Source organism: Thamnophis elegans, chromosome 1 (genome assembly GCF_009769535.1).
Source record: "Thamnophis elegans isolate rThaEle1 chromosome 1, rThaEle1.pri, whole genome shotgun sequence".
Classification (NCBI taxonomy): domain Eukaryota; kingdom Metazoa; phylum Chordata; class Lepidosauria; order Squamata; family Colubridae; genus Thamnophis; species Thamnophis elegans.
Window position 1 is genome coordinate 186,422,749 of NC_045541.1, and position 25,827 is coordinate 186,448,575.

General features: G+C 59.1%; 1 protein-coding gene across 1 annotated transcript; it reads right to left on the bottom strand.

Annotated features, from left to right (window-relative positions):
• Nucleotides 1-1,027: 1,027 nt before the first annotated feature.
• On the bottom strand, nucleotides 1,028-25,764 carry MAP1S (microtubule associated protein 1S). The gene is made up of 7 exons (XM_032208487.1): nucleotides 25,551-25,764; nucleotides 12,453-12,554; nucleotides 8,676-8,758; nucleotides 7,937-8,077; nucleotides 3,933-7,119; nucleotides 3,303-3,517; nucleotides 1,028-2,502 (listed from the first exon to the last, which is right to left on the bottom strand). Exons 1-7 carry the CDS (start codon nucleotides 25,747-25,749, stop codon nucleotides 2,347-2,349), a joined length of 4,083 nt encoding a protein of 1,360 aa, XP_032064378.1. The 5' UTR covers nucleotides 25,750-25,764; the 3' UTR covers nucleotides 1,028-2,346.
• Between the last annotated feature and the right edge of the window lie 63 nt (nucleotides 25,765-25,827).

Below are 25,827 nucleotides of genomic sequence, written 5' to 3' on the forward strand. Positions count from 1 at the left end.
CCGCCCCCCGGGAGCCTGCCCGGCCCGGGGCTTCCCCTCAGGACGCGGCTCCGGAAAGCCCCGAGGCGGGTCTGTCGGGGCGGACCTCCAGAAACCCCCTTCCGAGGCTGCTCCGGCCTCCGGGAGCATCGCGTCCGCCCCCTCCGCCGAGACCCTGCACGGAAAGGGCCGCCTGCCGCCAGCAACCGCCCTGGATGGCCCCACCCGCGGGATGCCGGGCGGCGGGTCCCGGGAGAGCGGCAGTCGGGGGTTCGTGGAGGGGGGGGCACCCCTGAGCCCGCCTCCCTCCCCCGGGGCGCCGTTCCCGCTGCTCCCTCACCTTCCGGAACCTCCTAGTCCTCCCCCTCCCCCGGGGGTCCCACCGGCTTCGGCGCACCAGAGATGCTTCCCAAACCGTATCTTTTCCAGACAGTTGCCATGACAACACGTCTCCTCCATCCTCCCCGTTGTGCAACCAATGGCAACGGAGCCAGCTGATTTGGGGAGGGGGCGCAGGCGGGGACCAGGCAGCGTCTCCAGCAAGGACTAGCCCTCCAGTCAGAATGAGGAGGTGACCCCCCCCCAGCCCTGGAAGAGGCCAGTCTCAGCTGCAGGTCCCAAAGGGGGGTTCCTCCTCAAGGGGAGCCCCCCCCCTCTTATCTGCCTCAAGGGTTCCCTGCTTGCCAGGCCCCCAGTTCCCCTCCCCCAGGTGGCCCCCAGCCTCCCTCCATCTCCGGGGGCTCTGTGAGCCCAGTGTGGCCAGGGAGCCCCTTCCCCAGATTCCCCCCCCCCCCCGGGCAGGATCCCAAAGGCCCACAGCGTCAACCGGCCAGCCAGGCCTTCAGTGAGGGGGCCGCATTGAAAACCATTTCCCAGCCACTTGCTGGGTCCAAAGTGGGGGCTGAGGGTCTGTGTGCAGGTGCTGCCCCCCCCCCAAACACAGGAGCCACAAGCCCAGACCTCCCTCCCCTCCAGGGGGCCAGGCAGCCCCTGGCGGGGCATGGAGATGCACAAGAGAGAGAGAGAGAGAGAGAGAGAGAGAGAGGCGTTGAGCTACATACTTCTTTTAATGGTTTAATAGAGTCCAACACAAGTGTGCATTTGTGTGTGTACACACGTAACGTTTGTGTATCACGGGGTTAACTGTAATGGCTACAACAACCACATCCTTCCCCCCGCCCCCCACAGCTGGGAGAGGAGGTCGGCTGAGGCCAGGGGAAGGGGGACCCCCGAGTGGCCAGCCAGCCAGCCCTCCCCTTCCCCCCCTCCTCTGCCAGGCTCCCATACGAAGGGGGTGAAAACAGTCCCCCTCCCCAAAATACTTCTAGGCACACATCATGCGGATACAAAAGGCAGGGCTGACCCCGGAGGCAGGAGGGAATATGGAGGGGGGGGACAATCAAAGGGGGAGGCCCACCCCCCCTCCCACACAGGAGCCCATCCCATAAATTATAAACCTTCCATTTGGTAACAGTTCGAGGGGGGGGGGGTATTTTTTAGAAAAAAAATATAAAACGCATTAAAAAAACCACATTTCCTTCCTTAGAAAACGAAAGATTTAGTGTCACATTGCAAGGGGCTCCCCCCCCCCCGACTTTCCTTCAAACGTTAAAAGGAGGGGGGGTCTTCCCAGAGGAGGCGCCAGGGGCTGAAGCCTCCAGGAAAACTGCCCAACCCTCCAAGGTTTTGAACATAAAGAGGTAGAAGTCTGGAGGGGGAGGGGGGGTCAGCTGGGAATGTTTGACACCCTCCCAGCCCCCCCCAGGAAAAAGCCAGACCCAAAGACCCTTCAGGAGGGCCGGAGCCCCCTAAAATTGCACTCGTGTCTCCCCCGAGGGGGGCGAAAGGATCACCTGCCACCCCACCGGTCTCTGGGGGGGGGGGCAGAGGCAGCGGGGGGGGGGCAGGAGGGGCCAGGACAAGATACCCTGACTGGACCCTGTGCTGTCCGGCCGCCCGAACAACTGGACTCTTCCCAGAGACAAAGGAAGGGCTGCTCCAGGCAGGGAGACTCCTTGTCCCACATCAAGGGGGGGGGGGGGAGAAGCAGCCCCCCAGCCATGCCATGGGGAGGGGGGGGGACGACTACAACCGGGCCTCTCCTGGCCCCCCACCTCCCTCCCTGGGCTGGGGAGAAGCTGTGGTGGTCAACATGCAAACAAAACAGACAAACGGGGGGGGGGGGAGTGTTGCAATTTTCAAAGGGAGACACAAAGCCCCTCTGGTGCCCCCCCCCAAAGCCCCCGGAAGGCGGGGGGGCTCTTTTGGCATGAAGCAGAGCTTTGGAAGGAGCCGGCCCACCCAGGACCCCCTCCTCCCCCCCACCCCCGAGAAGCCCCAGTCCGGGGAGGGGTGTGTGTGTCCTGCTCAGAACTCCACTTTGCAGGCGGGGAAGGTCTCGTCCTGCATGGCCACGGTGCTGTTGCTGCCCAGGACGGTCACGCCCAGCTCCTGCTGGCGCTCCAGCGTCTCCGCGTACCACTCGTGCATGACCAGCGAGTCGAAGGTCGGGATGAGGGTCACCTGTGCAGAGGGCAGACGGGAAGAGCCTCGAATCCAGCCCCACTCGCCCTGCGCCCCCCCTTCCCCTTTAGGGTGCTCGGGAGCCCCCGCGAGGGCCCCCCGCAGGGCCCCCTCCCCTCCTCCGGCCCCTTTCCCAAGGCTGCTCCTCCTCCTCCTCCGCTTGGGCAGAAAAGTGGTCGGCTGCCTCCTAATCAGCCTCAGAACCAGGCGGTCACTTCACCCCTCCCCCAGCCCTCCTCTCTGCCCTCTGACCAGGAGAAGGGAGGTGATGCCCTGGTCTTCTGGGGGACCAGGGTCTCCTGGAGTTTTGAGGGGGGGGGTTGTCTTCTAAATCCCAATGATCAAACACTGGAGTCTCCCCCACAGGGGGAAACCTGGAGCTCTGGCTTTGGACGTGGGGAGGGACCTGGGTCTCTTGGGTGACCAGCAGATGGACCCCAAAGGTCCCTTAAGGGGAGGAGCCAGTTCGGGCTTGTTCCAAGGGCCCCCGTCGGAGGGAAGAGGGGCGGGGGGAGGGGCAGGTGCCAAGGACAGCCACTGGGGTGGAGGGCCTGGGGATATCGAGAGGGAGGGTATCCGGAGGACTGCCCCACAGGGGACGGAGAGGGCTGCCTCCTTCCTCTTGCACCAGAAGGAGTCAAAGGAGGGGGAAACGGCCAGGACTGACCGGACCTGCTGGACCCTGGGGGAAACGGGGGGGGGCACTCACCAGGGATGCAGACCCTCGTGGTTAGACAGATTCCCTCAGCCGGCGGCCCTCCCCACCCCCCGGCGGCAGAGGAGCTCCCTCCGGGGCCCACCTGGGTGTCGTGGTCCCAGTGCTGCTTCCCCGAGAGCAGGGCGTCCAGGATGCCGCGCAGGACGCTCTCCTTCAGGTGGTCCTCCCCGCTGATGACGTAGCACTGGGAGCGGACGCAGCGGAAGAAATCCTCGTCCACCTTCTGGGCGCTGGCCGAGCCCGGCAGGTAGGCCAGCTCCAGGTACACTGGGCAGCGGGGCAGGCCGGGACGGGCCCCTGCAGAGGAAGGAGAGAGGTGGAGGGGGAGCAAAGGTCCAGGCCCCAGAGAGCCCCCGGCTGAGCCACAGACCCCACCCCCCACCCGGGACCCCCTGACCTTCGGCACTGGCTTCCTCCTCCCCCCCTCCCCTCTGAGCAGCTGTAGGGAGGACCCTACGGGAGGACCCCTACGGGAGGACCCTCAAAGCCGCCTTCAGCCAGCCCTGGCCGGCCTCAGCTGACCGGTGGGGAGGACCAAAGGCGGCTGGGTCCACTCCAGGCCCAAAGCCAGGAGTGAGCCTAAGGCCGGGGAGGCCAGCTCAGGCAGGGCTCCACTCGGCTGTCAGAGGGGCTCCGGGCAGAGAAGCCCTCCGAGCCCTCCGTGGCCCGGACCCAGGGAGGGCCTGCCTGGGTGGGGAGGGGCGAGGCTTACCTGCCGGGGTTGATCTTCCTCCCCCCGGGAGAAGCCGGGCATTTGGATTCCGTTGGGCAAAGGCCAGCCGGTTGTCCCCGCTGGCACGAGAGTTTGGGGGGTCGCTTCTGCCGGGGGCCGGCAGCCGGGTCCTCTCCCCCAGGCTGGCTGAGGAAGGCTTCACCCGGGCGTTGGAAGCGGCGGCTTTGAGTGCATCTGCTTTGGGAGGGGCCGAAGCCCCCCGCGACGGGGCCCGCTTGGCTTTGGTGGCCCCTTCTCTCTCGGGGTCCACCATGCAGATGCCAGGCTGGGCAGGGAGCGGGCAGGGGTCTTTCAGGACGGCCGGGAGTGGGTCGCGGGCCTGGGCTAGGCTCTCCGGGTCATCGTCCGAGTCCAGCCCGCCATCGGCCGTGAGGGAAGGGCACTCCTCCATGGCAGGCGGGGCATCTGAGTCGGAGAGGGTGGGTAGCGATTCACTGAAGGACGTCGGCGGGGTCTCTTCCAGCAGAGGGTGGGGCCGGCGGGCTCGGGGGCCCTTCCTGTGCGAGGGGGGCTTGGCCAGCTCCTGGGAGAAGTCGCTGCTGTTGGACATGTCCCGGGGGCTGAAGTTGGCTGATGGCGACCTGTCCGACTTGGGGTGCTCAAACTCACAAGGGGACACCAGGCAGACATCCACGTCGTGCGGGGAATCCGACCGCTGGCCGGATCTGGGCAGGACGCGGCCATCCAGGCGCTGGGGGTGGCAGGAGAGGATGGGCAGGGACATGCCGCTCTTCCCTAAGGCGGGCTCGGGGTCTGGGGTGAGCCCTCCAGCCTGCATGCCCTCTCCTTCCTCCTGGGGGAACTCGCTCACGGGGGGAAGGAGCTGCTCGAAGGAGATCGAGAGCGACTCGTCCACCTCGGTGGAGTGGGGGGAGCCCACTTCGGCGGGCAGCGAGGGGGTGGTGAGCGTGGGGGAGATGTCGTGGAGGTCGTCCCGGTAGAGGCTCGGGGAGAGGCAGCTGGGGGGCTTCTCTTGGGAAGAGCTGGAGTTGTCGTGCGAGGCTCGGGGGCCAGGGACGGTGCCATCGGGCCTCCAGGGATTGCCGAGGGCCACGGGCTCCTCCTCCATGGCCACGTCCTCCATGGGGGAGTGGTGGGAAGGCGTGCGCCCCGTGCTGGCTGGGGACATCATCTCCAGGGTCTTTTCGTCGGAGCTGCCGCCGGCGTCCTCCGCGTCTGGGCAGTGGTTGAGCCGGGGCTGAAGGTCACTCGGTGAGAGTTCCAGGTGGATGCTCTGGTCCCCCTTGGGAGTCTTGACCAGTGGGGAGGGGGGCCCGATCCACTTCAAAGGCGAGCCAGCTTCCAGATGCCGGAAAGTCTGAGGGCTCTCTGGGGCCCCCTCTGTGCTCAAGCCGTTCTGGGCGGGCCGAGGGTCGTTCCCTTGGCGGTCCACACTGCCCAGCGGGGGAGGCCTCAGCTGGCTCTCGGCCGGGGCGACAGGCTGACCCGGCCCCTGCCCTGCCATTCCCACCTGGCGGGGGCCCCCGCGCAGCTTCTCCTGCGTGTCCTTCTCTGAGGATGAGGAGGGGGGCTTAGAGACCTCCAAGGGCCCCCCGCCTCTGGTGCCGCTGGGGGGCTTCCCGGGTGGGGCTTCCTTCAGCAACTTGCTCCTTGGCCTCTCCGGCTCCTTCCTGGGAGCAGGGACTGTCTTTTTGGAAGTGCCCGCTTTGGTGGGCGGCCTCTTCATCTCTGCGCTTGGCATCCTCCGCAGCTCTCTGGTGGGCGGCTTGGCTGCCTTCTCCTCCGGCTTCCCCTCCTTCCTGGCCTCCTCCCTCTTGGCCGACTCCCTCCTGGGCAGCCTCCCCTCTTTCCGGGCCCCCTCCTTCTCCCGAGGAGCCTCTTCCTTCGGCAGCACCTTCTTTCCCCCCTCTTTCCTGGCCCCCGGGGGCTTCTCCTTCGGCTGCTTGGGCCTGGCGTCCTGCCTGCTCTTCTCCGCCGAGGGCTCCGTCTTCGGCTGGGCCCCCCTGGCCTTCTCCTCCTCCAGGCTGCCCTTGGAGGCCTCGCTGGGCGCCCTGGGCCGGTCCCTGGCCGGCTTCGGCTCCTTCTCCTTGGATTCGGTCAGGCTGAGCCGAGAGCCGGACTTGAGGCTCTCCTGACTCCCGGCCCCCTTGTGCTTGGCTTGGGAGGGGGAGGGGGAGTCCACGTCCTTCTGGGTGACCACCGGGTGCTTGAGGAACTCCAAGTGCTTGACCTTCTCCAGCCCCTCCAAGATCCTGGCCTGGGGGGTGCAGCCGGGGAACAAGACCCGGACGATCTTCTCCGTGGGGCTGACCGGGTGCCAGACGAGGAGGGCGCAGATGGAGGTCAGGCACTGCAGGGGCAGCTCCAGCCCTTTGGGGGCGCCGTTCCCGCTCCAATGCTGCATCAGGAAGTCCAGCTCCCGGCTGCCCTTCACCGGGTGCAGCACGTACATCTCCAGGCGCCCCACGCCCATCTTCTGGAAGAGGATGGTGGGCTCCGTCCTGGGGGCGGCTTCCCTGGCAAGCGCCTTGGGCCGGATGCCCAGTTTGTGCAGGTACCGCAGGGTCAGGCTGGCCTCGTCGCAGCTCTTCAAGAGGCCGGAATCCCCCTCAATCTCCCTCAGCTTCTCCGAGGCGTTGAGGAAGACCACCCCCAGCTCTGGGGAGATGAGGTTCTTCCCCCAGTCGTCCCCCTGGGGGCCCCGGGAGGAAGGGTCCTCCTCCATCTCGGCCAGCTTCCGCTGGAGCAGGCTGTTCACGCCGGGCAGGCTATCGGTCCCCACGTGGGTCACCAGGACGGAGTCGATGCGGTCCAGGTGGCGCACCAGTTTCCAGAAGGAGGAGCGAGGGTTGGAGCCCCCGTTCACCAGGAGGTTGAAGCCGTTGACCGCGAAGAAGGCCGAGTCGCCTCGCCCCCCAGGGAAGATGTAGCAGCAGGGCTTGGAGAGCTTCAGGAAGCCCACCGTGCTGGGGGGCTCCAGGAGGTCGAAGGGGGAGGGGGGCTCCAGGGACTCCGAGAGGTACTCTGTGAACTCCTGCAAGCCCTCCATCGGGGGCAGGACGCAGCCAGGGTTGAAGTGCAGGTCGATGAAGTCCAGGAGGTTGTGCTGGCTGAGCCGGGGGTCCTTCCACTCCCCAAAGTCCGGGCAGATCACGGTCAGGCTGGCCTTGGCCGAGGGGTCGGCCGAGCTGAGCAGCTCCCCAACCTGGAAGACGAGAAGGAGGAGGGGGGGGGGGAGTCAGGGGGGTTGAAACCCCCGCCTACTCCGTGGGGCGCCTCTTCCTCACACAAGGGGTGACGGGAGGGAAAGGGAGGGGGCCCATGGAGCCTGGTTCTCCCCCCTTCAACCCTACATTCACTTTGGGGGGGGGCTCTCTCCTGCTGCTTTGGGACACAGGGCGGTGGTCTGGGGCAGGCACTTGGGGACCTTGCGGCACCAGGCCGCCTGGGGAGAGAAGAGGGCGGAGCCGATACACCCACCTTTTCCCTTCCCGAGGCTAAAGCAGTCTTGCCCGTTTTCTCTCTTGCCCGTTTCTAATGGCTCCCCAGCTTGTCCACAAGTTCTTTCAAAGGTGGGAGTGGGCGACCCTTAAGGGTGGTCAGCTGGACGCCTCCCTTCCCCGGTCGTTCGGAAGCTGCCCTTGTGCTGCTGGGGAGTCTCTGGGAGCCAGTCAGCAGGCACTGCCCAGCCTTTCCACAAGGGCTGGGACCTGAACTTCCGGATGGGACTTCTGCTCTCTTGGCTGTTGCTCACGCCCATCCTTCTGGGAGTTTTGGGACGTCCACTAAGCCCCGCCCTCGCTTCAGACTCTGCCCCCTAGCAGCCCCAGGGACCCCCGGTGCCATCGGCCGGCTGCCCTTCGCTTTGCTCTGGCACTTTCACCCGAGGGGTGCTGAGCAGCGGAGAGCCTGCCCCGCCACCAGCCCCACTTCCTGGCATCCTGCTCCGGAACCAGCCAGCCTCCCCCCTCCTCGTCCTGCTGGCTGCCCCGCCCGGTGCCCGGGTGAGGCCGGGGCCGCACCTCTTTATCCGCAAAGACCTGGATGAAGTCCCTCAGGGAGAAGGAGCCCAGCTGCAGCACCAGCTCCCCGGTCTCCTCAATGCAGGGCCCCGCAAAGATCAGCAGCTTGTGGCGCGAAGGGTCGGTGATCAGGTTGCGGAGCTGCGGAGGGAGAGAAAGAGGGGAAATGGGGCACGCGGAGAAGCCCCCTCCCCCCATAGCCCTGAAGCACCAGGCCTCAACCGGAGCAGCAGCAGCAGCCCGGCTCCTCCTGGCAGCTGCTCACCCAAAAGAGGCCCCAGGAGTCCTCGGCAGGGTTTGGCTTTGCCCACTTCATCCACCGGCCCATTCTGTGGTCTGGGCTGATTTGGGGGGAGGGGGGTGAGCAAGTGCTCTGTCCGTAGTGGTGGGGGGAACGTCACCAGCCTTGCCGGGAGGGGGGTGGAGTTGCCAGGCTCCTCCTCACACCCAGAGGGGCTGGGGGGAGGGTGGGCCCCGTCCTCATGATTCCCCCTCTGCCAGGCGAGAGAGGGGGGGGGGGAGGCCATGCGGCTGGTCCTCCCCAATGCTCCTTCTGGGGAGCTTCCCCGCTTCCCCTTTGGCAGCCACAGAGCCCTCCTGGACTGCTCAGGCCTCCTTCCAGGCCTCCGTCCCAAACCCTCTGCCAAGGCAGAGAGCCCCGCAGAGGGGCGGCAGCTGTGGGTCCGGTGTTCCCGCCCCCCTCCCCCCCCGGCCTGAGCTCTGCCCCAGGGAGACTCACCTCGTCACAGATGGATTTGTCCGAAGGGTTCAGCAGCACTAAGGTCTCCAGCACTTCCCCACGATGGTGGAGGGCACGCTGACCTGCGGAGGAGGAGGAGGAGGAGGAGATGAGCCTTGAAAGGAGGGGAGGACCCCCAGGCAGAAGCCCGGCCCGCCCAGGAGAGTCTCCCCACAGCACAAAGCATATTTGTCCTTGGCTGGGTGAGCCCTCCTGGGAGGGAGCGAGGCCGCCTGGGCAGCTGGTGAGGAAGGACCCCAGAAGGCCTGGGAAAATCTCAGCTGCAATTCCCGAAAGGAGGCCAGCTCTTTCATACCTGCCCCAAGCGAGCCCTTCCCCCGAATCTCCCTCCCCAGGCGCTGAACCCCAGCAGCCGAGAGCCTCACTTCAGGTGGGGTGACCTGCCGAGAGGATCCCGTGAGCCAGAGGAGCCGGTTGGCGGACAGGCTGTGTCCACTAGGCAGGCCGGCCCCACAGAAGGGGAGGAGGAGATGCCTCTGATGCAACCCTTGAACGTTGGGGGCCCCACGGTTCCGGTCCCTCTGAGAGTCTGTGGAGCTCAAAACCCCAACCAGCCCTGAGCCCCCAACCCTTCTGGGACGGCCGGGAGGGCCTCCTTCAAAAGTTCAATTCCGGCTGCTTGGCTCATCACACCCCACTTGGCCTCTGGCTGATATCCAGAGCATTTTCCGAGGAGGGGAAGACTGAAAACTCAGATTGGTTCCCCAGAAGGACATGCTAAACGTCTATCAAAGTGAAGCATTCTCCCACTACTTGAATTCAAGCCTATCCAGTGAGGCTGATCAGCAAAAGACTCAGAAGAGAGTATTATAAGGAGGGAGGGAGGGAGGGAGGGGGAGAGGGGGGGGAAGGGAGGGGGAGGGAGGTCCCAGGAAGAACAGGTGGCTATTCTATGTAAGCAGCTGACCCGAGAGCGACCGAAAGCCCCCACAGAGCCATTTTGGTTCTCCCTTAAAGAAAAGTTTGCTTTCTGGGGCAAAGGCCAGCCATGGCCTGGGGGGGTGTGAGGGGGTGGGGAGGGGCTGAGGTTAAGGAAGCCCTTCTTCAGGCCAAAGCCAGACAACGCCAGGGTCTCAAGAGGCCTGAAGGGAGAAGCAGCCCCCCAGCCGAGGGGGCATCACTGGGGCCGAGGGTTCTGCAGTCTGTGCCCTCTGCCCAGGCTACGGTGGGCCAGAGAGAAGGGCTGCTGCTGGCACAAGAGGGGCAAAGGAGCCTGACCCCCGGGGACCATTCACAGAAAGCAGAAGCTGCCGGCCCTACAGCCAAGGACCGGAGCCCCCCAACCGTTCGGGGGCCGCCAGGGCCTTCTGCTGTAGCCCAGGTTCCCTCCCTCCCTCCCTCCCAGGCAGGCAGCTGCTCCTCCAGAGAGAGGAGATCTGAGATGGGGGGGGGGGCGGGAGGAGGGGGGGGCGTCTGAAGGAAGGCCCTCCGGAGGCCCCAAAGGTCACCCCATATGGGACTAACCCAGGGGCCAACGGCAGGGACAAAACGCCAGGGACACTGGTCGCCCCCCCCCCCGCCCGCTTGCCCCTGCCCAGGTCCCGGTCTCTGGGGAGCGTGCTGGGCCTCCGGGAGGAAGTGGCCCAGGTCAGACAAGGCAGAAGAGCCCACGGGCCCTTCCGCCACCCACCCACCCCGCTTTCCTGTCCAAAATAAAGAGGGTCTGGAGAACAGATGGGACCCCCCCCCCCCCGGCCCCTTTCTGCTGATTGGTTGCCCCTGCCGGGGAGGAAGCAGTCCCAGGGCAGAGGAGCCGGGGCTCCCCCCAGGTGACGTGGGGGGCTGAACGAAGGCAGCTGATGTGGGAAGCCCTCCTCCCTGTGCTCAGAGATCGGCTGATGGGGAGAGGGGGCCACCCTAGGCGGAACTTGGGGGGGGGGGGGAGAGGTACAGAGCAACAATGCAAAAAGCTAACTTGATAAACAAGAACCCACAAAAAGAATCGGTGCGCAAGAGGAGCAGGCAACGCCATCCAAGCCACAGCGGCACAGGAGGCACACAACACCGAATGCTGTTCTTCCTTTGCCCCATGGGACCCCCCCCCCCAGCACAGGACACCCGGGCAGGAGGAGGAAGGGAGCCCGTCCCTTGCCATCTCCCTCCCCTCCGCAGCCCCCTCGAGGGGCAGGTTGGGCCCAGGCGGAACTGGATCTTTGCCCCCTAGAAGGGAGGGAGGGAGGGCAGGAGAGAGGCAGGCAAGGGGAACCAGCTGAAAGATGCCACAAGCGCAGGCAGGCACCCTGGGTGTTCCTGGCACAGCCCTACAAAGACATCGGTTGCTTCCGGGGGCAGAATGGCCAACTGACCCGTCTTCAGTCGCGTGGAGACGCCCGCAGCAAGCGCCGAAGGGCCAGAGAGCCGCCAGAGAGTCGCCCTGTCCTGCAGGACCTCTCTGGGTGACGAGGGGACAGGGGGTCGACCACTTATGTGCCCAAAGGCAGCTCCTCCCAAGGAGGCAGCAGACGGTGCTTTCCCACAGATCTGAAGACGGAGAAATGAAGGGAATCTTCATGCTCCCAGTTGTGGCCGAGTCTTTTAAAGGAGCCCGAGGTCACTAACCACGCTTCCTCATGGAATTCCCCTATTTAACTATATGGAGGATATTAGAGATCTGAAAAGCCCCCTGGGGAGTTTCCCTCTGCTCTCGAACAAAAGTAAAGTTGACCCTAACTTTAAGAAACAGAAGCAAAGGGAGAGAAAAAACAAAGAAAGGATTTAAGAAATGCAGGTTTTCAAGCCCTGCCCCGTAGCCGGCTTGCACCAGTGCCACTCCCCCCATCTGCCCATGCCAGTATCAAGGCAGAAGAGGGCAGGGCAAGAAACAACAGATGGGAACCAACCAAGGAAAGAATCAGCCTAAAACTAAGGAGAAGTTTCCTGACACTGAGAACCATTAACTGGTGGAATGGCTTCCCTCCAGAAGTTGTGGGTGCCCCATCACTGGAGGCTCTTAGAATAACACAGTTGGAAGGGACCCTTTAAGAGCTTCTAGTCCAACCCCTGGCAAGGCAGGAAAACCACTTCAGACAAACGGCTATCCAACATCTTCTTAAAGACTTCCAGTGTTGGAGCATTCACAACTTCTGGAGGCAACTTCTGTTCCACTGATTAATTGTTCTAACTGTCAGGAAATTTCCTCCTCAGTTCTAAGTTGCTTCTCTCCTTGATTAGTTTCCACCCATTGCTTCTTCTTCTACCCTCTGGTGCTTTGCAGAATAGCTTGACTCCCATATACTGTAGCTTTATACCTGTATTTATTTCTGGCTTGTTGACTGTTTTTCATCCTTAATTTTCTAATCTTTGCATCTATTATCTAACCAATTGTACCATAAGTCCCATATTAAATAATACCGTTTCTCCTTTGCCTTCAGTTTCCCTTAGCTTGACTTCCTCTTCTTTGGGGCAGCCCTTGAGATATCGGAGCACTGCTATCATACGCTATAAGAGTATTCGCTCACAACTGAGTCTGAGTATGTGGTTGGGGAGCAAATACTTTTGGCAATATAGTGTATCCCCCCCCCCCCCAGTCCTTCTTTTCATCAGATTAGACATACCCGTTTTTCATACGTTTTAAGAAGCGACGGTGCAGTCATTTGTCTGGGATGGAGTAAGGACTCCTGCCAGAGCAGGGGGTTGGACTAGAAGACCTCCAAGGCCCCTTCCAACTCTCCTGTTCTCAACCCCCTGGTCAGGGCCATCTCTGGCAGGGCAATCTCGGAGGCCGCTTGGCAGGAAGCTGCTCAGCCGTTTCCTTACCTTTCACTAGAGCCGAAAAAGTCGCAGAGTGGCGGGAGACGAAGAGCTTGAGCTGCTGGTCAAGGTTGCAGGCGGTCAGGTCGATATCCCAAGAACGGATCCCTGCCGGAGGGAGATCAGAGAGATCCCTAAGAATCCCTCTGCGGCACATAAAGCATCATTCCCCACCCGAGGCTCCAACCTGGGGACCAAGGGGGGGTGGGTGGAGATTGTTGCAGCCCTAAGGCAGCCCCCCCCGGGCCCCTCTGGCTGAGACTGTGCCCCCCTTCCCCACAAAGTTCCCCCTGAAATGAGGGCGGAGGCCAGTGGGGCCTGGGTGGGCAGAGGGCTTCCCACCCCCACCCCATCCCCAATTCCAGGGAAGTGAGGTGAGCTGAAGGGATCAGAGGAAGCCCAAAGGCAGGCAGGATTCTAAGCCCAGCACATCAGAGCAAGGAGCAGGCCGTGTTTCTGGGCCACGACAACCTCCAGCCCCTTCTTCCCCCTCCAAGCTTTCCTGCTGGGCTGCCTCTCCCTGGGCCTTCTGGACACCCGTTTCCTAACCAGCTGCCAGCCCAGCCGCTTCTCTCTCCCAGGTTCTGGACCCAAAGACCTCCGTGAACTCAGGGAGCCCCTGGGCCCTTCGTGCCATGTAAAGACCAATGGTAGGCTGAATCCGCCCCCTACCCTACGAGACCTCCAGGCCACACCCAGGCATTCGCTCTGCCCTGAAGCAGGGGGGGGGGGCGGGGGGCTGCTCCCATCCAGGCCCACCTGGGTGCAACCCAGGCCCAGACACCACACGGCAAAGGCTCCAGCTGAAGGCCACCAGAGCAGGTTCTCAGATGCCCTGGGCTGCTCAGGCCGAACGAAGGCAGCCAGCTGCAAGATGCTAAATCCAGAGGAGGGTTCGGATTACCTGACTGGGAGCTATACTACCAGGCAGCCAGTCTGACGTGGATCAAGGAATGGATAATGTTAAGAAATGGTAGGGCTTTTCAATTTAGAGGGTCAGGACTTGCTGTTGGGGTGGGATGCTTTCTTATGGTATGAGGGAACTAAAGCGCACGGTTATTTTAGGAGGCACCACATAAGAGAGGCTTTGTTATTAAACTGGGAGACGGTTAAGAGGCTACACTATTTAAAAACTCCAGTCTGGATATCAACCATTGAAGCTTTTTCATATTCAATAATATACAAAAAGGAACAAACAGTTAGATATGCTGAATTATTAAATACAGAGGGAGAACTCAAATCCATACAAGATTTGAAACAGGAAGGTATTGAAGTTAATTGGTATTCATATGTGCAAATACATTCTAGATACAATGAAGATCGAAAAAAGGAGGGTTTTTATGATAAAATGACTGAGTTAGATAAAATCTTAACAGGTACTGATGAAAAAGTAATTTAAAAACTCTCTGGCTACCTATTAGAGGTGAAACTCCAGAAAGAACAAGTCAAAGAAACTATGTTAGCTTGGGGGCGGAATTTTGGGCATGGGATTGACCTTGAGAAATGGCAAAAATTGTGGACTCAAAACTATAAAATGACAATGTCAACTGCATATAAAAAGAACTTGTATAAGATGATTTACAGGTGGCACTTATCCCCAACAAGAATTTCAAGAATGTCTAAGAACAAATCCGAAAAATGTTGGAAACGTCATCAGACGCCGGGCACATACTACCACATGTGGTGGACTTGTACTGAAGCTAAACGATATTGGACTAAAATCCACATGTGGTTGGAGAAAATGATACATAAACACCTAGACTTAAAACCAGAACTTTTTATATTGGGAATAATACCAGAAACATACAATAAGGACTTGAAGTACCTGATCATAAATGTTTTAACAGCTGCTAGAATTGTATTGGCCAAAAATTGGAAAAACGAGAAAGTGCCATCACAGGAGGAAACTATTCGGAAAATAATGGAATGTGCCGAAATGAGTAAGCTTACATTTGAAATTAGAGAACGAGAGGATGAGCAATTTTATAAAGTATTTTATAAAATTTAATAAAAGCAGCGTCCATTTCTTCAGTGCCGCTGTGACTTAGAACAGTCGCTAGGTGAACGGCTGTAAGTTGAGGACCTTTTCCCGCATTTTAGAATCACAAAAAACCCGGGAGCTTCTCTCATCCCCTGCGGTTGGTCCCGGGGTCCAGCCTTGGCTCCCTCTTGGCTTGGCCTCTGGGCACGTCAAGACAGAGAAAGGGGGCAGCAGGGAAAGGGGTGGGAGCAGCAGGAGGGCCTGTGGGAGCAGAGGAGCCCTTCTGCTCCTGAGAAGCCTCTGCATCAAGGGCTGCCTCTGGGAAGCATGCATGCCCTCTCCTCCTGCCTGCCCGGCAAGGGTCCTCCCCGAGTGACTCCGTCTCACTCAGTGGCCAGGGGGCTTGTGGCAGTCCAGTCCTTGCAGGAGGAGGCTGTGTGCGATGTAGGGAGGCAGGATTTGCCGGGTCCAAGTTTATTTTCCTTAGTCCTTTGTAAATTACTGGAGGTCCAGAGTGGTGCATCCTTTCCATTGAGTGGGATGAGTCAAATCTGGGAGGGCCTGCTGGCCAGGGGGCGTTGCCCAAAGGGCTTATCTGACTCATCCAACCGTGAGAGGACAAGGTCAACCCATTCTGGATACCCCTCCCCCCTCACTATGGAGAAAAATTCCGACCTCCAGAATTAAGGGCCTTGGCAGCTGCTGCACAAGGGCGTCCTTGGGGGCTTCCCTAGAGCCACACTTTGGGGCAAATGTGGACATCTGCTGCTCTGGAACAAACCCAAGAGCTGAGGCCCCACACTGAAGCGAATGCAGCCTGGGCTCCCGGGAGGCTTTCAAAAACAACCGGACAACCAATGACGTTAACCTAGTTTGGGTAATGAAGCGTCTGCAAGAAAACGAGCTCAGAGAGTGCCAAGAAGCCCTCGGAGCGGACAACCATTCGACTGCGTTGGCCTAAGGCTCCTGCCTTGGGTTGGACTAGAAGGCCTCTGGGGTCCCTTCCAGATGAAACCATCTCGATATTGTTCCGTGTCGCTTGCAATGAAAAGCACAGGGTTTCTAAGACGAGCAGAGAAATCAAATCAAACCTTTATAATGCACGATATGTGTACGATGAATCTGAATGAGCCTCCCTTGGTGCAGCCCCCCACCCCCCAACCCCACCCCCACCGAATACAACTCAAGAACCACTCAGTAAATAAAGGAAACAGAAATCCCTCAACCCAAAGGAGCAATAACACACATCCCCACATACATAGACATCCCTCCAGCTGCCCAGCAAGGGGGCTCCTCACCTCCTGGCTGGGGGGCTTGATTTAAAAGCTGGGGGGGGGCAGTGGGGGGGCCATGCTGCCTGTGATCTCCCTCGGCTGTAGCTACCTGCAATACTGCTGAGGCTGCCACTTTTGCCTCTTTTGAGGCCTCTTTTGAACGGAGGAAGTGCAGAGGCAAAATTCCAGAGAATTTCGGGTTCCAAGCTCTGTTCTCAGAGCAGCCTCAGATGGGGACAGGAAAGCCCGGATGGACCACGGAGGAGGGGGGCAGGGGGGGCTCTCAAAGGAAAAGGAACTGGTTTCTGGCCGGGGCTTCCTGGCCGGAGGAAGCAGAGCAGAAAAAGGGAAGCGTTTCTCCCGTCCATCCGTCCGGGGGAGAAGGCCTGCTCCAACACAGCAGCCTCTCCCCGTCTTCGGTTCCTTTGCTGCCTCTGTGAGGCGTTGCAAAGGGCCAGAAAGTCTTTCGGGGGGGGGGGGGGGCTGCAGCCCAACAGAAAAAGTATCACCCCTCACAATTTGAAAAAAACAGCGAGAAAAAAGGAGAACCAGATGTTTTTTCCTAATTCCAATGGGGGAATTCCACATCCCTTTAAAGCCTTTTAAACTTACATTTTCCAATTCAAAGGGAGTCTTTTCAACCATGCGCCTGGTCTTTGAACATTTCTGGCAAGGTCAGGCGGGGCGTGTGGACTCAGTGCTTGCTTAGGCCCCCAAGAAACCCCCCCCCCTCACCCTGCGCACCCTGTCCGCAAAGGCTCCTCCGAACGCTCGGGGCAAGTGGGGGGAGGGCCAGCCGCTCTGCTCCGCCCGTCAGCTCCTCCCAAAGCCGGAGCTCAGCAGAAAAGGCAGCCGACGTCCCCCAGTTGCAATGCAGACCCTGGGAAGCCCCCAGCCCTTTCTGGAGCCACTGGCTGCGGGCTCCTTCGCAATGGAAAGGCCCAGGAGGTGGATGGGAGTTTCCCCAGGCCCCTCCACTGCCTGTGTGACTTGATCACGTAACACAGCGTAAGACGCGGCTGCTCCAGAGAGAGCCAAGCTGCCCGGCATCCAGAGCCATCGGGAAGGCAAAGCTCTACAGGCGCCCGTTCAGGGCCACGCATCTTCCTCCGCCCGCCTGAGGAGGCCTGGGAGGAAGGCAGGGGGCCTGATGGTGTGTGTGTGTGTGTGTGTGTGTGTGCAGTGGAGGAACTAATCTTAGTGCTGCAGAACCCGTGACCCGATTCTGCACTGCAGCGGCTGGAAACACCGACGGGGCTGCCCCAAGGGTCCATCGGAGCAGAAGCCCCCAAGGCCAGCCAGGCCATTCCAGCGGAACAGGACGAAGGGGCGGATCCTACCTCGGAGGCGAGCCAAGCCTGGGGGAGAGCCTGGAGGTTGCCAGGATGACCACTGGCTGCCCCCCCCTCCCTGCGTCCTTAGCGCTGTTTCGGGGACACTGGGAGGGCCAGCTGCCTCTGGGACTTGCCAGAATGAAAGGATGGGGTGTGAATTCATCAGATAAAAAATAAAAACTGGGCTCTGGTGTGCCTGAGGCTCTTTCTCCTTCCTTGAGCACCCCAAGCCTTGGGGGTGAGGAGGCCCGAGGACCCGATTCCTCCCCCAGGATGGGCCCTTGAATCAGCCCTTCAGGCCTCAACCCCAGGCAGCCTCTAAATGTATTAGTCCCGTCAAGGCTGCTTCCGGACAGGACTGCTCCCCCCGAGCGCCCTCTGCCGGACTGGAGGTGGGATGAATCCACTCCGAGTGGCACCTTCAGGGCCAAATCCCGGCAGGGGACCGACCTGGGATGGCCAAACGCAGTGGAGGCGGACAAAGGAAGAGCCCGCGTGGCCCCCAGCCGGAAGCCCAGAAGAACATCCCGGTCGCTCAGCCGAGTCTGGGGGCGCCAGGCAGCCCTTTCCCAGAAAGAGGGGGGAGGGCTGAGGAGGAGGGCCTGCAATTCTGCCCATCTCCGCCAAGCAGCCACCTACCCAGAAAGTGGGGCCTACCAAGGATCTGGGGGGGGGGGGGCTGCCTAGGCAGCAAGCAAAAGGGGGCCCCAGAGGAGACTGGGCTTAAGCTCAGTCCAGTCCCCAATGACTGGGACCCGGCCGTGGGGGAGGCTAAAGAAGAGCCAGGCGTCTGAGTGCTAACGTAACGTCACCCTCCCAAAGCCGAACTCCTAGTCCAGGAAGCGAAGGAAAGGACGCCTGCATTGAGGTCACAGAGCGCATTTGAAAAGCTGCAGCAAGCAACAGGAAGATGATGATGTTGCTGCACCACACGGCCTCCCGCCTCTCCCCACGGCTGTCGGGATCCATTGTGGGAAACAAGCCCCTTCATCGCTTAGCTTCTCCCGTCCTCTGCGCTTAACCCGAGGCAAAAGAACCGCCTGGAGAACCAGGGCAGCGTATAAAGCAGCAGCCATTCTCATCCCCAGCTTCTGCCTCTTAAGCCTCAAGTGCAAGAGGCAGGCGGGCGCCTGGAAAACCTCTTTCCCCATCCGAGGGGAAAGGGAGTTCCAGTCTTTTGGAAAGAACCTGGCTCCCTGCGAATCACAGCTCCTGGATTACGGCCTTGCTTTCTGCTTGATCGTTTCCCTGGTGGGAATCCCTGCTTCTCTGAAGGTGGGAGGGGACAGGCTCTCCTCTTTTTGTTCCCTTCTTAGCTTTTTTACTTTCTCTTGTCAAAGGTCTGCAAACGTGACTTATCTCTGATTTGTCTGAATGCCAAGCTTCCAGAAATTCCAGGCCGTTTTTTTTTTTTTTTATTTAGCTGGTCCTGGAGAGAATAGGACAACTTGCCGCAGGACTTGCTACAGGATAATTTAACGATTCTGTTTAATTATTTAAAATGAATAAAAATTCTTTTTAACTCTTGCCATTCCCATTTCATTGTGTCCCTCCTTTGGCGTCCTTTCTTGGATGCTCCTCTTCCACCGTTCCTTTGGGGTTAATGTAACTCTTGCCCTGCAGTGAGGGGCCCCAGCCGTCCCTCCCTAGACCCGGTCTAGAGACGCTCAGAGTTTCCCAGTGGAAACTGTGACCGAGTCTGTCCACGTGTTGCCAGATTAAACAGCTGGTGCCCATGGACGCACCCCTCCCATTGGTCCCACGCAGTGACCGTTACAGTCTTTACGCTGTGTGGGGCTCCTGTATTTCCTCCCGGGGCTGCTGGGTCTTCTGGTTCCCTTCAGGAGGAAGCCCTTTGGGGGGGGGGGCCTTCAGCTGCTTGGTGTGTGTGTGGCAGTGAGGCCATGTGGTTGTAGCTGCCTGTTGGCCGTTTCCGACACATGGCCATCTTATCCTTCGCATCACTCGTGTTCAATGTGCGGGGTGGGTGAGTTGAGTAGCCAGGGGCTTTTTGATTGAGTTGCGTAGGTATCCATTGTGTTGTCACATAGGCAGCCAGTTTTCTAAATCTTCACCTGTTTGTCTTTTCTTTAACTTTCTCATTCTTGTGTAGTCTATTATCAGGCCTCTAGAAAAGGCCTTCAAATAAGGGGAAATTGGTGTGGCCTCTACATCAAAGGGGGGAAAAAACTTCTCAGTATAATAGAGGAAAAGGGAGAGAATCTGCCACAAATAATATCTGAAATCCTGATAGATGTGTTAGAGATACCCCGAGAGAAGATGATGGATGGCATAGACGAGACATTTCGGGTAAATATAAGATATGCAACGAGAAATGCTCTTCCAAGGGAAGTCTATGTAAGATTTACTAAAAAAGCACTGAAATTACAAATATTGCAGAAAACAAGAGACAGAAAACTGGAATACAAAGGCAAGGAGATTGTCGTCTTAAAGCAAATTCCAAGAAGAGTGAGAGAGAAGAAAATACCAATTCCTGACTACAATTTTACTTAAGATAGGAGTTAACCATAGATGGCTGATACCGGAAGGTTTAATCTTTCTATGGAAAGGACAAAGGTACAGAATTGATGCAACTGGAAAAGCAGAAGCCTTCTATACAGAACATCTGAGAGGGAAGGCCGAGAAGACTGGAGAAGAACTACTAATGGTGCAACTGTTAGATACACCCATGACTGAAACTGAGAAGACGGAGGGCGCCGTAGGTGGGATCGATATTGAAGAAGGTGCCATGGGGGGGTGTAGATATTAGAGAACGACGGGCACCAAGATCAACTAGAGCCATAAATCCTATATATAAAGCATAACGATGGAAGGAGAAAAAATTGCTCACAATTAATATAAATGGAAAATCAAAAGAAGGAAAATATTTCACAAATTAGAAAAGTTAAAATTAGACATAATTTGCTTACAAGAAGTACATATTCAACAAAGATACGGCCACGTATTAGTACAACCAAAACTTGGGGGAAAATTTTTACCTCTTTGGCGGACTGCAAGAAAAGAGGAGGGATCTTTTATATTAAAGACAAAATTCCAGTGGAAAAAAAATTTATGCAGATGAAGACGGAAGAATCTTGATGGTGGAAATTATGGATAATACTAGGAAAATACTTTTAATTGCAATTTACGCACCTAATGAAAAACAAGATGAATTTTATAAAAAAACTCCACAAGAAAATTTGCGACCTAGACTATGTCAACATCTGTATGATGGGAGATTTTAATGGCATTACAAATCAGAACATGGATTATAAAACACATAAAACAATAAAACCAAATAGAAAAACACTCCCGAAGTCCTTCTCCGGGATGATGGATGAAATAAACTTAAAAGATGTTTGGAGAGAAAGAAATCCTACAAAAAAAACAATATACTTTCTATTCAAACACAAACTTCTCATTCTCTAGAATAGATATGATTTGGGCCTCAATGGATTTATTTGGTGATGTACAAGAAGTGGAAATTGAATCAAGTACTTGGGTGGATCATAACTCAATTATAATCAAACGGAGAGGTCAAAGAACAAGATCTAGACGGACATTAAACAATACGATATAGAAAGAGAAAGACTTTGTACAGAAAATGGAAAAAGAATTGGCTTTCTTCTTCAAAGGAAATAAAAAGGAAGACACATCCATGCAGAACCTTTGGGACACAATGAAGGCCTTTTCTAGAGGCCTGATAATAGACTACACAAGAGGAGCCAGGCACTTTCTGAGACAGTTGCGTAGGTATCCATTGTGTTGTCACAAAGGCAGTCGGTTTCCTCTTTGTGGTGTTGCGGGTTGCTGTGGTGCATTTGGGCTCTGGGAAGTTTGGTTGTTACTTTGACAATGGTTGATTTTTAATAAACTTGGGTTTCTCGTGTGCCGCTATTCCCTCTACAGGTGAGGCTATCCAGGAAGGCTGCGTCTCACTTCCTTCTCCTCCTGTCAATTTTATTCCTTTGTTGACGGTTTCCTGGCTCTTTCCTAGCTTCCTTCTTGTTAGGACGAAGGTGTGGTCTACACACCAGCCCCACGCTTTTGGTTGTGCGCCAGGGAGCACTATGGTTTCCAGAGGGTGCATTGCAGTCACAGCTGTGACTCCCAAGAGTGGTGACCACAGGGCCGTCCCTGGGATTTGTGGGTGCGTTTGTCCAGGAAACGTAGAGGACGGGAGGCCCATGGGGGCCATTACTTCGGCCTCAATGCACTTGCTGCCCTTGGGGGCTGTTGTGTGGTTGTGCGGCTGTGGCATCTTTCACTACGTCTGGATCAAGAGACGTAAAGAGTGCTGGGACATCGAATGAAGCCCTCATTTCATCTTCTTCCATTTTTACGCCTTTTGTTCTCTGGAGGGATTACAGGGGGGGGGGGTTTGAGAGAATAACCCCCCCACCCCCCCTGGGAGGTCCAGGCTGTTTTTGCAACTTCTTTCTCTATGTTGTATATTGGGGTCCCCTTTCAATTGAATGATAGCAATAGCGCTTATATCCCGCTTCAGAGTGTTTTCCAGCCCTCTCTGAGCGCTTGACAGAGTCAGCATATTTGCCCCCAACAACAATCCGGGTCCTCATTTCACCCACCTCGGAAGGATGGAAGGCCGAGTCAACCTTGTGCCTGGTGGGATTTGAACTGACGAAAGTGCAGACAGCCGGCAGTCAACAGAAGTAGCTTGCAGTACTGCACTCTAACCACTGCACCACCCAGCTCTTTGATGATGAGGCCTGCTGTGCTGGTGTATTTGGGGCCACCCACAGGAGCTGGGGAGGATGGGCCCACTGCTTTTCACCCGCCACTGTCACCTGACCCTTCCTGGCTAGGTTGACAAGAGCCCAGGTGGCGCAGTGGTTAGGGTGCAGCACTGCAGGCCACTTCAGCTGACTGCTATCTGCAGTTCAGCTGTTCTAATCTCACCGGCTCAAGGTTGACTCAGCCTTCCATCCTTCCGAGGTGGGTGAAATGAGGACCCAGAATGTGGGGGCAATTTGCTGACTCAATATGCTAAAAATCTGTAAACCGCTTAGAGAGGGCTGAAAGCCCTATGAAGCGGTATAGAAGTCTAACTGCAATTGCTATTGCTACTTCTCTTGATCAGGTTATGCATGAATGTATAGGAAACAGGTGGAAAAAGGCTTGAAAATAGATAGAAGCAACGGTTGCCCAAGGACCCAGAGGACGGACGGCTTTTCACCTCCTTTAAGGAAACGGTGAGAAGATTTCAGCAATAAACCCAAATCAGGAGCTCTAAAAGAAAAAGGCTTGGAGGAAAATCCCTAAGAGAAGCCCGAGGAGAAGGAATAGAGCAGCTTAGCTCTGTATCTCCAAGTGGCACCATGCCCGCTCAAGGCCTCTCCCGGCTTAGGAGAGCTGGCCCAGGGTTAGGCTCCTTTCTCCAGCTGAACAGGGAACCCACCGGGAGCTCCAGAAACTGGGAGAGAGAAGCATCCGAGGACCTCCCGGCTGCCCTGGGACACATCGACCTTCACCGGCCCAGGCCCTGAATCCTTCCCTTCCCTGGGACTGTCACGGTGGGTCCTTGTCTCCTTGGGCCTTTTGGCCTTTCCAGTCCACCTCGTCTCCTGGCAACTGCCTGAATTAGTCCCGGCAGGATTCTTGGTAAGACTTTGGGAGGGCCCTGCCATTGCTTCCTTCCTGGGGCTGAGAGAGACTATCTGGCCCAAGGTCACCCAGCCAGCCTTGTGCCTCAGGTGGGACTAGAACTCACCGTCTCCTGTTTCCTAGCCTGAGTTTCAAGGCAGTCCCACCTTCCTTGTTTCCTCCGGCAAGGATGGCTGAATATGGCCCATGCTCCCTTGCAGAACCCTCTTCTTGCTGAGCTCCTGGCAGCCTGCGGAGGGATCCAGCTGCTGGCACCCGGGCACAAACCACAATGGCCTTTCCCGGGCCCAAAGAGGGTCCCGTGCCTGGAGGTCCAGAGGCTCCGGGCCTGCTCCTCCACTACGGGGCCAGTCCCACAGTGGTGCTCCAGGGCAGGGAGGTGGTGAGCCCAAAGGTATTCAGAACAACAGGCCAAGAGGTGGCTGAGACACCCACCCAACGTCAGCCTCCAACTGCCATCAACAAGGCTGCCCGTTTCCCACAAGGAGCCCCGTGTCCGCCGCTTTTGGGAGGGCAATGCAGCCCCCCCCCCCCCGAGGAGTCCTTTAGGAGGACCTCCCTGTCCCAGCAGCTGTGGGGCCCTCCCCTCCCTTCCATAAGCTGCCCTGGCTCAGCTAGAGGGAGCTTGATCAGGGCCTTAAGAGAAGGAAAAGAGAGGGGGCTCCCCTGGGGCATCCAGCAGGCACTTCAGCAGGCACTTTTTATTCCCGCAGAGATTGATGCCAGCCTAAGACCAGCCGGACAGAGATGGGCCTTTGGGGTTAGGGGCAGAGCGAGAGGCCCAGCCGCCAAGGCAGCCTGAGCAGCTGCCCCTGACGGAGATCAAAGAGCAGCTGTTGAGGACCGGAACCCAAATCGACAGCCTTCTAGCCACCCCGGCTCCCGATGCCTTTCAAGGGAGAGGAATGCCAGGCTCCTCAGCCACGGATTCTTCCCTTTCACAGGGGGCTTCCGCTGGCCCAGCCCTCCATTTCATGCACCCACCTTCACCCGCCCTGTCTGCCCTCGGCAGCTCTTCTCTCCTTCGGAACAATGGTTGCAAGGGCCTTGCACAACGTCCAGCCTGAGCAAAGAGGTCCCCCGCCTTCCGCTCCTCTTCCTCCGCTGAGAGAAAGCCCCCCTCCCCCGTGTCTCCAGCAGAGGAAAAGCCCCTCCAAGTGCCAAGGAGAACCCGAAGCCACAACCGCCGGCATCTCCCTGGCAAGAGGCGAGAGCAAGGCTCCCATGCCCTCCGCAGAAGAGGCGCGTTCCCAACAGGTGCGCACCCGGCCCTGGCTCCCGGCCTGCTCGAGCCCTGCCAAGGTGACTCAGGTGCAGAGGGAAAACAAAAGCAGCCTCCCAGCTGGGGGGGGGGGGAGCCTCCCTCTCCTCGGGGCAGGAAAGCAGCAATCAGGAGCAATTTGCTGCCTTGAAAACAATCCCAGAAGGAAAGGTGTTGCCAGGCCCTCCTCCAAGAACCACCCGCCGCTACTTTTGCTTGGCTGGCACCCTCTTTCTGCTGCTGGGCTGGGAGTCCCGGCGGAAAGGGCTTCCGTGTGCGGCCCCAGCAGGAGGCCAGGAGAAGGTCCAAGCAGACCCACCGCTTCAAGGACAAGTCACCATGCCAACCAGAGCCGAGGCCCTGGCGCTGCCCTCTTCCCCAAACGCTACTGCAGGAGGACCGGTGGGGCTGTCCCAAACGGGGAAAGCCAGCCAATGGCCAGGAGAGCCCCACGGGCTGAAGCAGCCCCCCCCCCCAACACGAAGAAGAGCTTGGAGTTGGAGGGGGGGGGCAGCCCTGTATTCCCCAGAGGAGCTTCTGGCTCGGAAGTCCTGAGCAACACCCGGCCTTTTCCCACCCAAAACATACTCTTCTTTTTTTTAAAAACAGAGGCAGCAAGGGCTTTCCCAGCCCCCCAAGTGGCCAAGAACCCCCTGCGGCCTCCCGGTAGGAAAGGGGGATGGTTGGAGGCCCCCAGGGAGCTCCAGCCTTTCCCTTCCGCCCCTGCAGGGCACCCGGGCATTGTGACATCCACGGGTCACACAGAAATGAGGTCAGGCGGTGCGGCCAGGAATGGCAAAGGCGGCTCTGACCTCAACTTCCTCCGGCTCCAACTGCTCTTTATTCTCTGCCTCCAGCTGGCTTCCTAGCAGGAAGCCCCGGCCGGGCCCCTCCTCTGCGCCCTCAAAAGGGCTCCTTCCACCCCGGAGAGGCCGGCTGGTCTCTGCCTCCAGCCAAACCACGGGGGGGGAGGACCAGGGAGAAGAAGGACCCCAAATCCCGGCGGGAAGTTCAGGAAATCGACGCCCTTTGCTGGTTATTACTTGAACCCGCGAAGGCCCCCAATCCTCAGGGCCTCCGAGGGGACCGCAAGAGGCTTCCAAGGAAACGGAGCAGCTGGGCGGAGAAAGAGCCAGGAAAGCCGCATTTCCCAGCCTCCGTTGCCCCCGAAGACGCCGCTGCAGCTCCGGCCCCTCCTGGGGGCTACGCCTGGGAGGGGGGGGGGCAGAAGGAGTGACCTCGGGTGACCCCGCCGGAGCCCCCCTCCCTTCCCCCCCTCCGCAGCTCTGGCGAGGAAGACCCCCGCCCGCCCTTCTCCCAGAGACCCTCTGCGGAGCCCCCCGCAAGCGAAGCAGCCCCCAGGGCGGGAGGGAGGGAGGTGGGGGGCTTCCGCCTCCTCCCCCCCCCGCGCCACGCTCGGCCCTTTCTCCGCCGGGGCCCCCCCCTCTCCCGCCCCACGAGCCCCTCACCCGCTCTGCCCCCTCCCCTGGAAGGAGGCCGGGGGTCCCGCTGCTGCCCCCTCCCTCCCTCCCGCCGCGGGGAGTTTGGGGGGCGGCGGCGGCGGAAGGAAGGGCGCCCCGACTCCGAAGCCTCCCCTCGCCCCTCCCCCCACTTCCGGCGCCCCCTCACCGGCTCTGACGGCCGCCAGCACCGCCCTGCGCAGCCCCGGACGGCCACCCCCGGCGCCGAAGACCACCACCAGCGAGAAGCGCTCCGGGGGCGGCGCCGGCGGGGCGGGGGCAGCAGCCGCGACGGGGCCCATGGAGAGGCTGCCCCGGACGCCGCCGCCGCAGCCGCCTCCTCCTCCGGCCGCCACAGCCGCCGCCATCTTGGTTGGCGCCTCCGAGGCGTCCGTTGGCCCCGCCCACCCGCCGGCCCCGCCAGCGCCCTCGCGCCGGCCCCGCCC

Bases quoted from the DNA above. Each gene is read 5' to 3' on its own strand.
- MAP1S (XM_032208487.1), bottom strand. From the start codon at position 25,749: ATGGCGGCGGCTGTGGCGGCCGGAGGAGGAGGCGGCTGCGGCGGCGGC. The intron at 8,759-12,452 runs GTAAGGAAACGG...CCTCCTCCGCAG, and splicing joins TTTTTCGGCTCTAGTGAAAG to GTCAGCGTGCCCTCCACCAT. The intron at 8,078-8,675 runs GTGAGTCTCCCT...CTCCCTCCGCAG, and splicing joins ACAAATCCATCTGTGACGAG to CTCCGCAACCTGATCACCGA.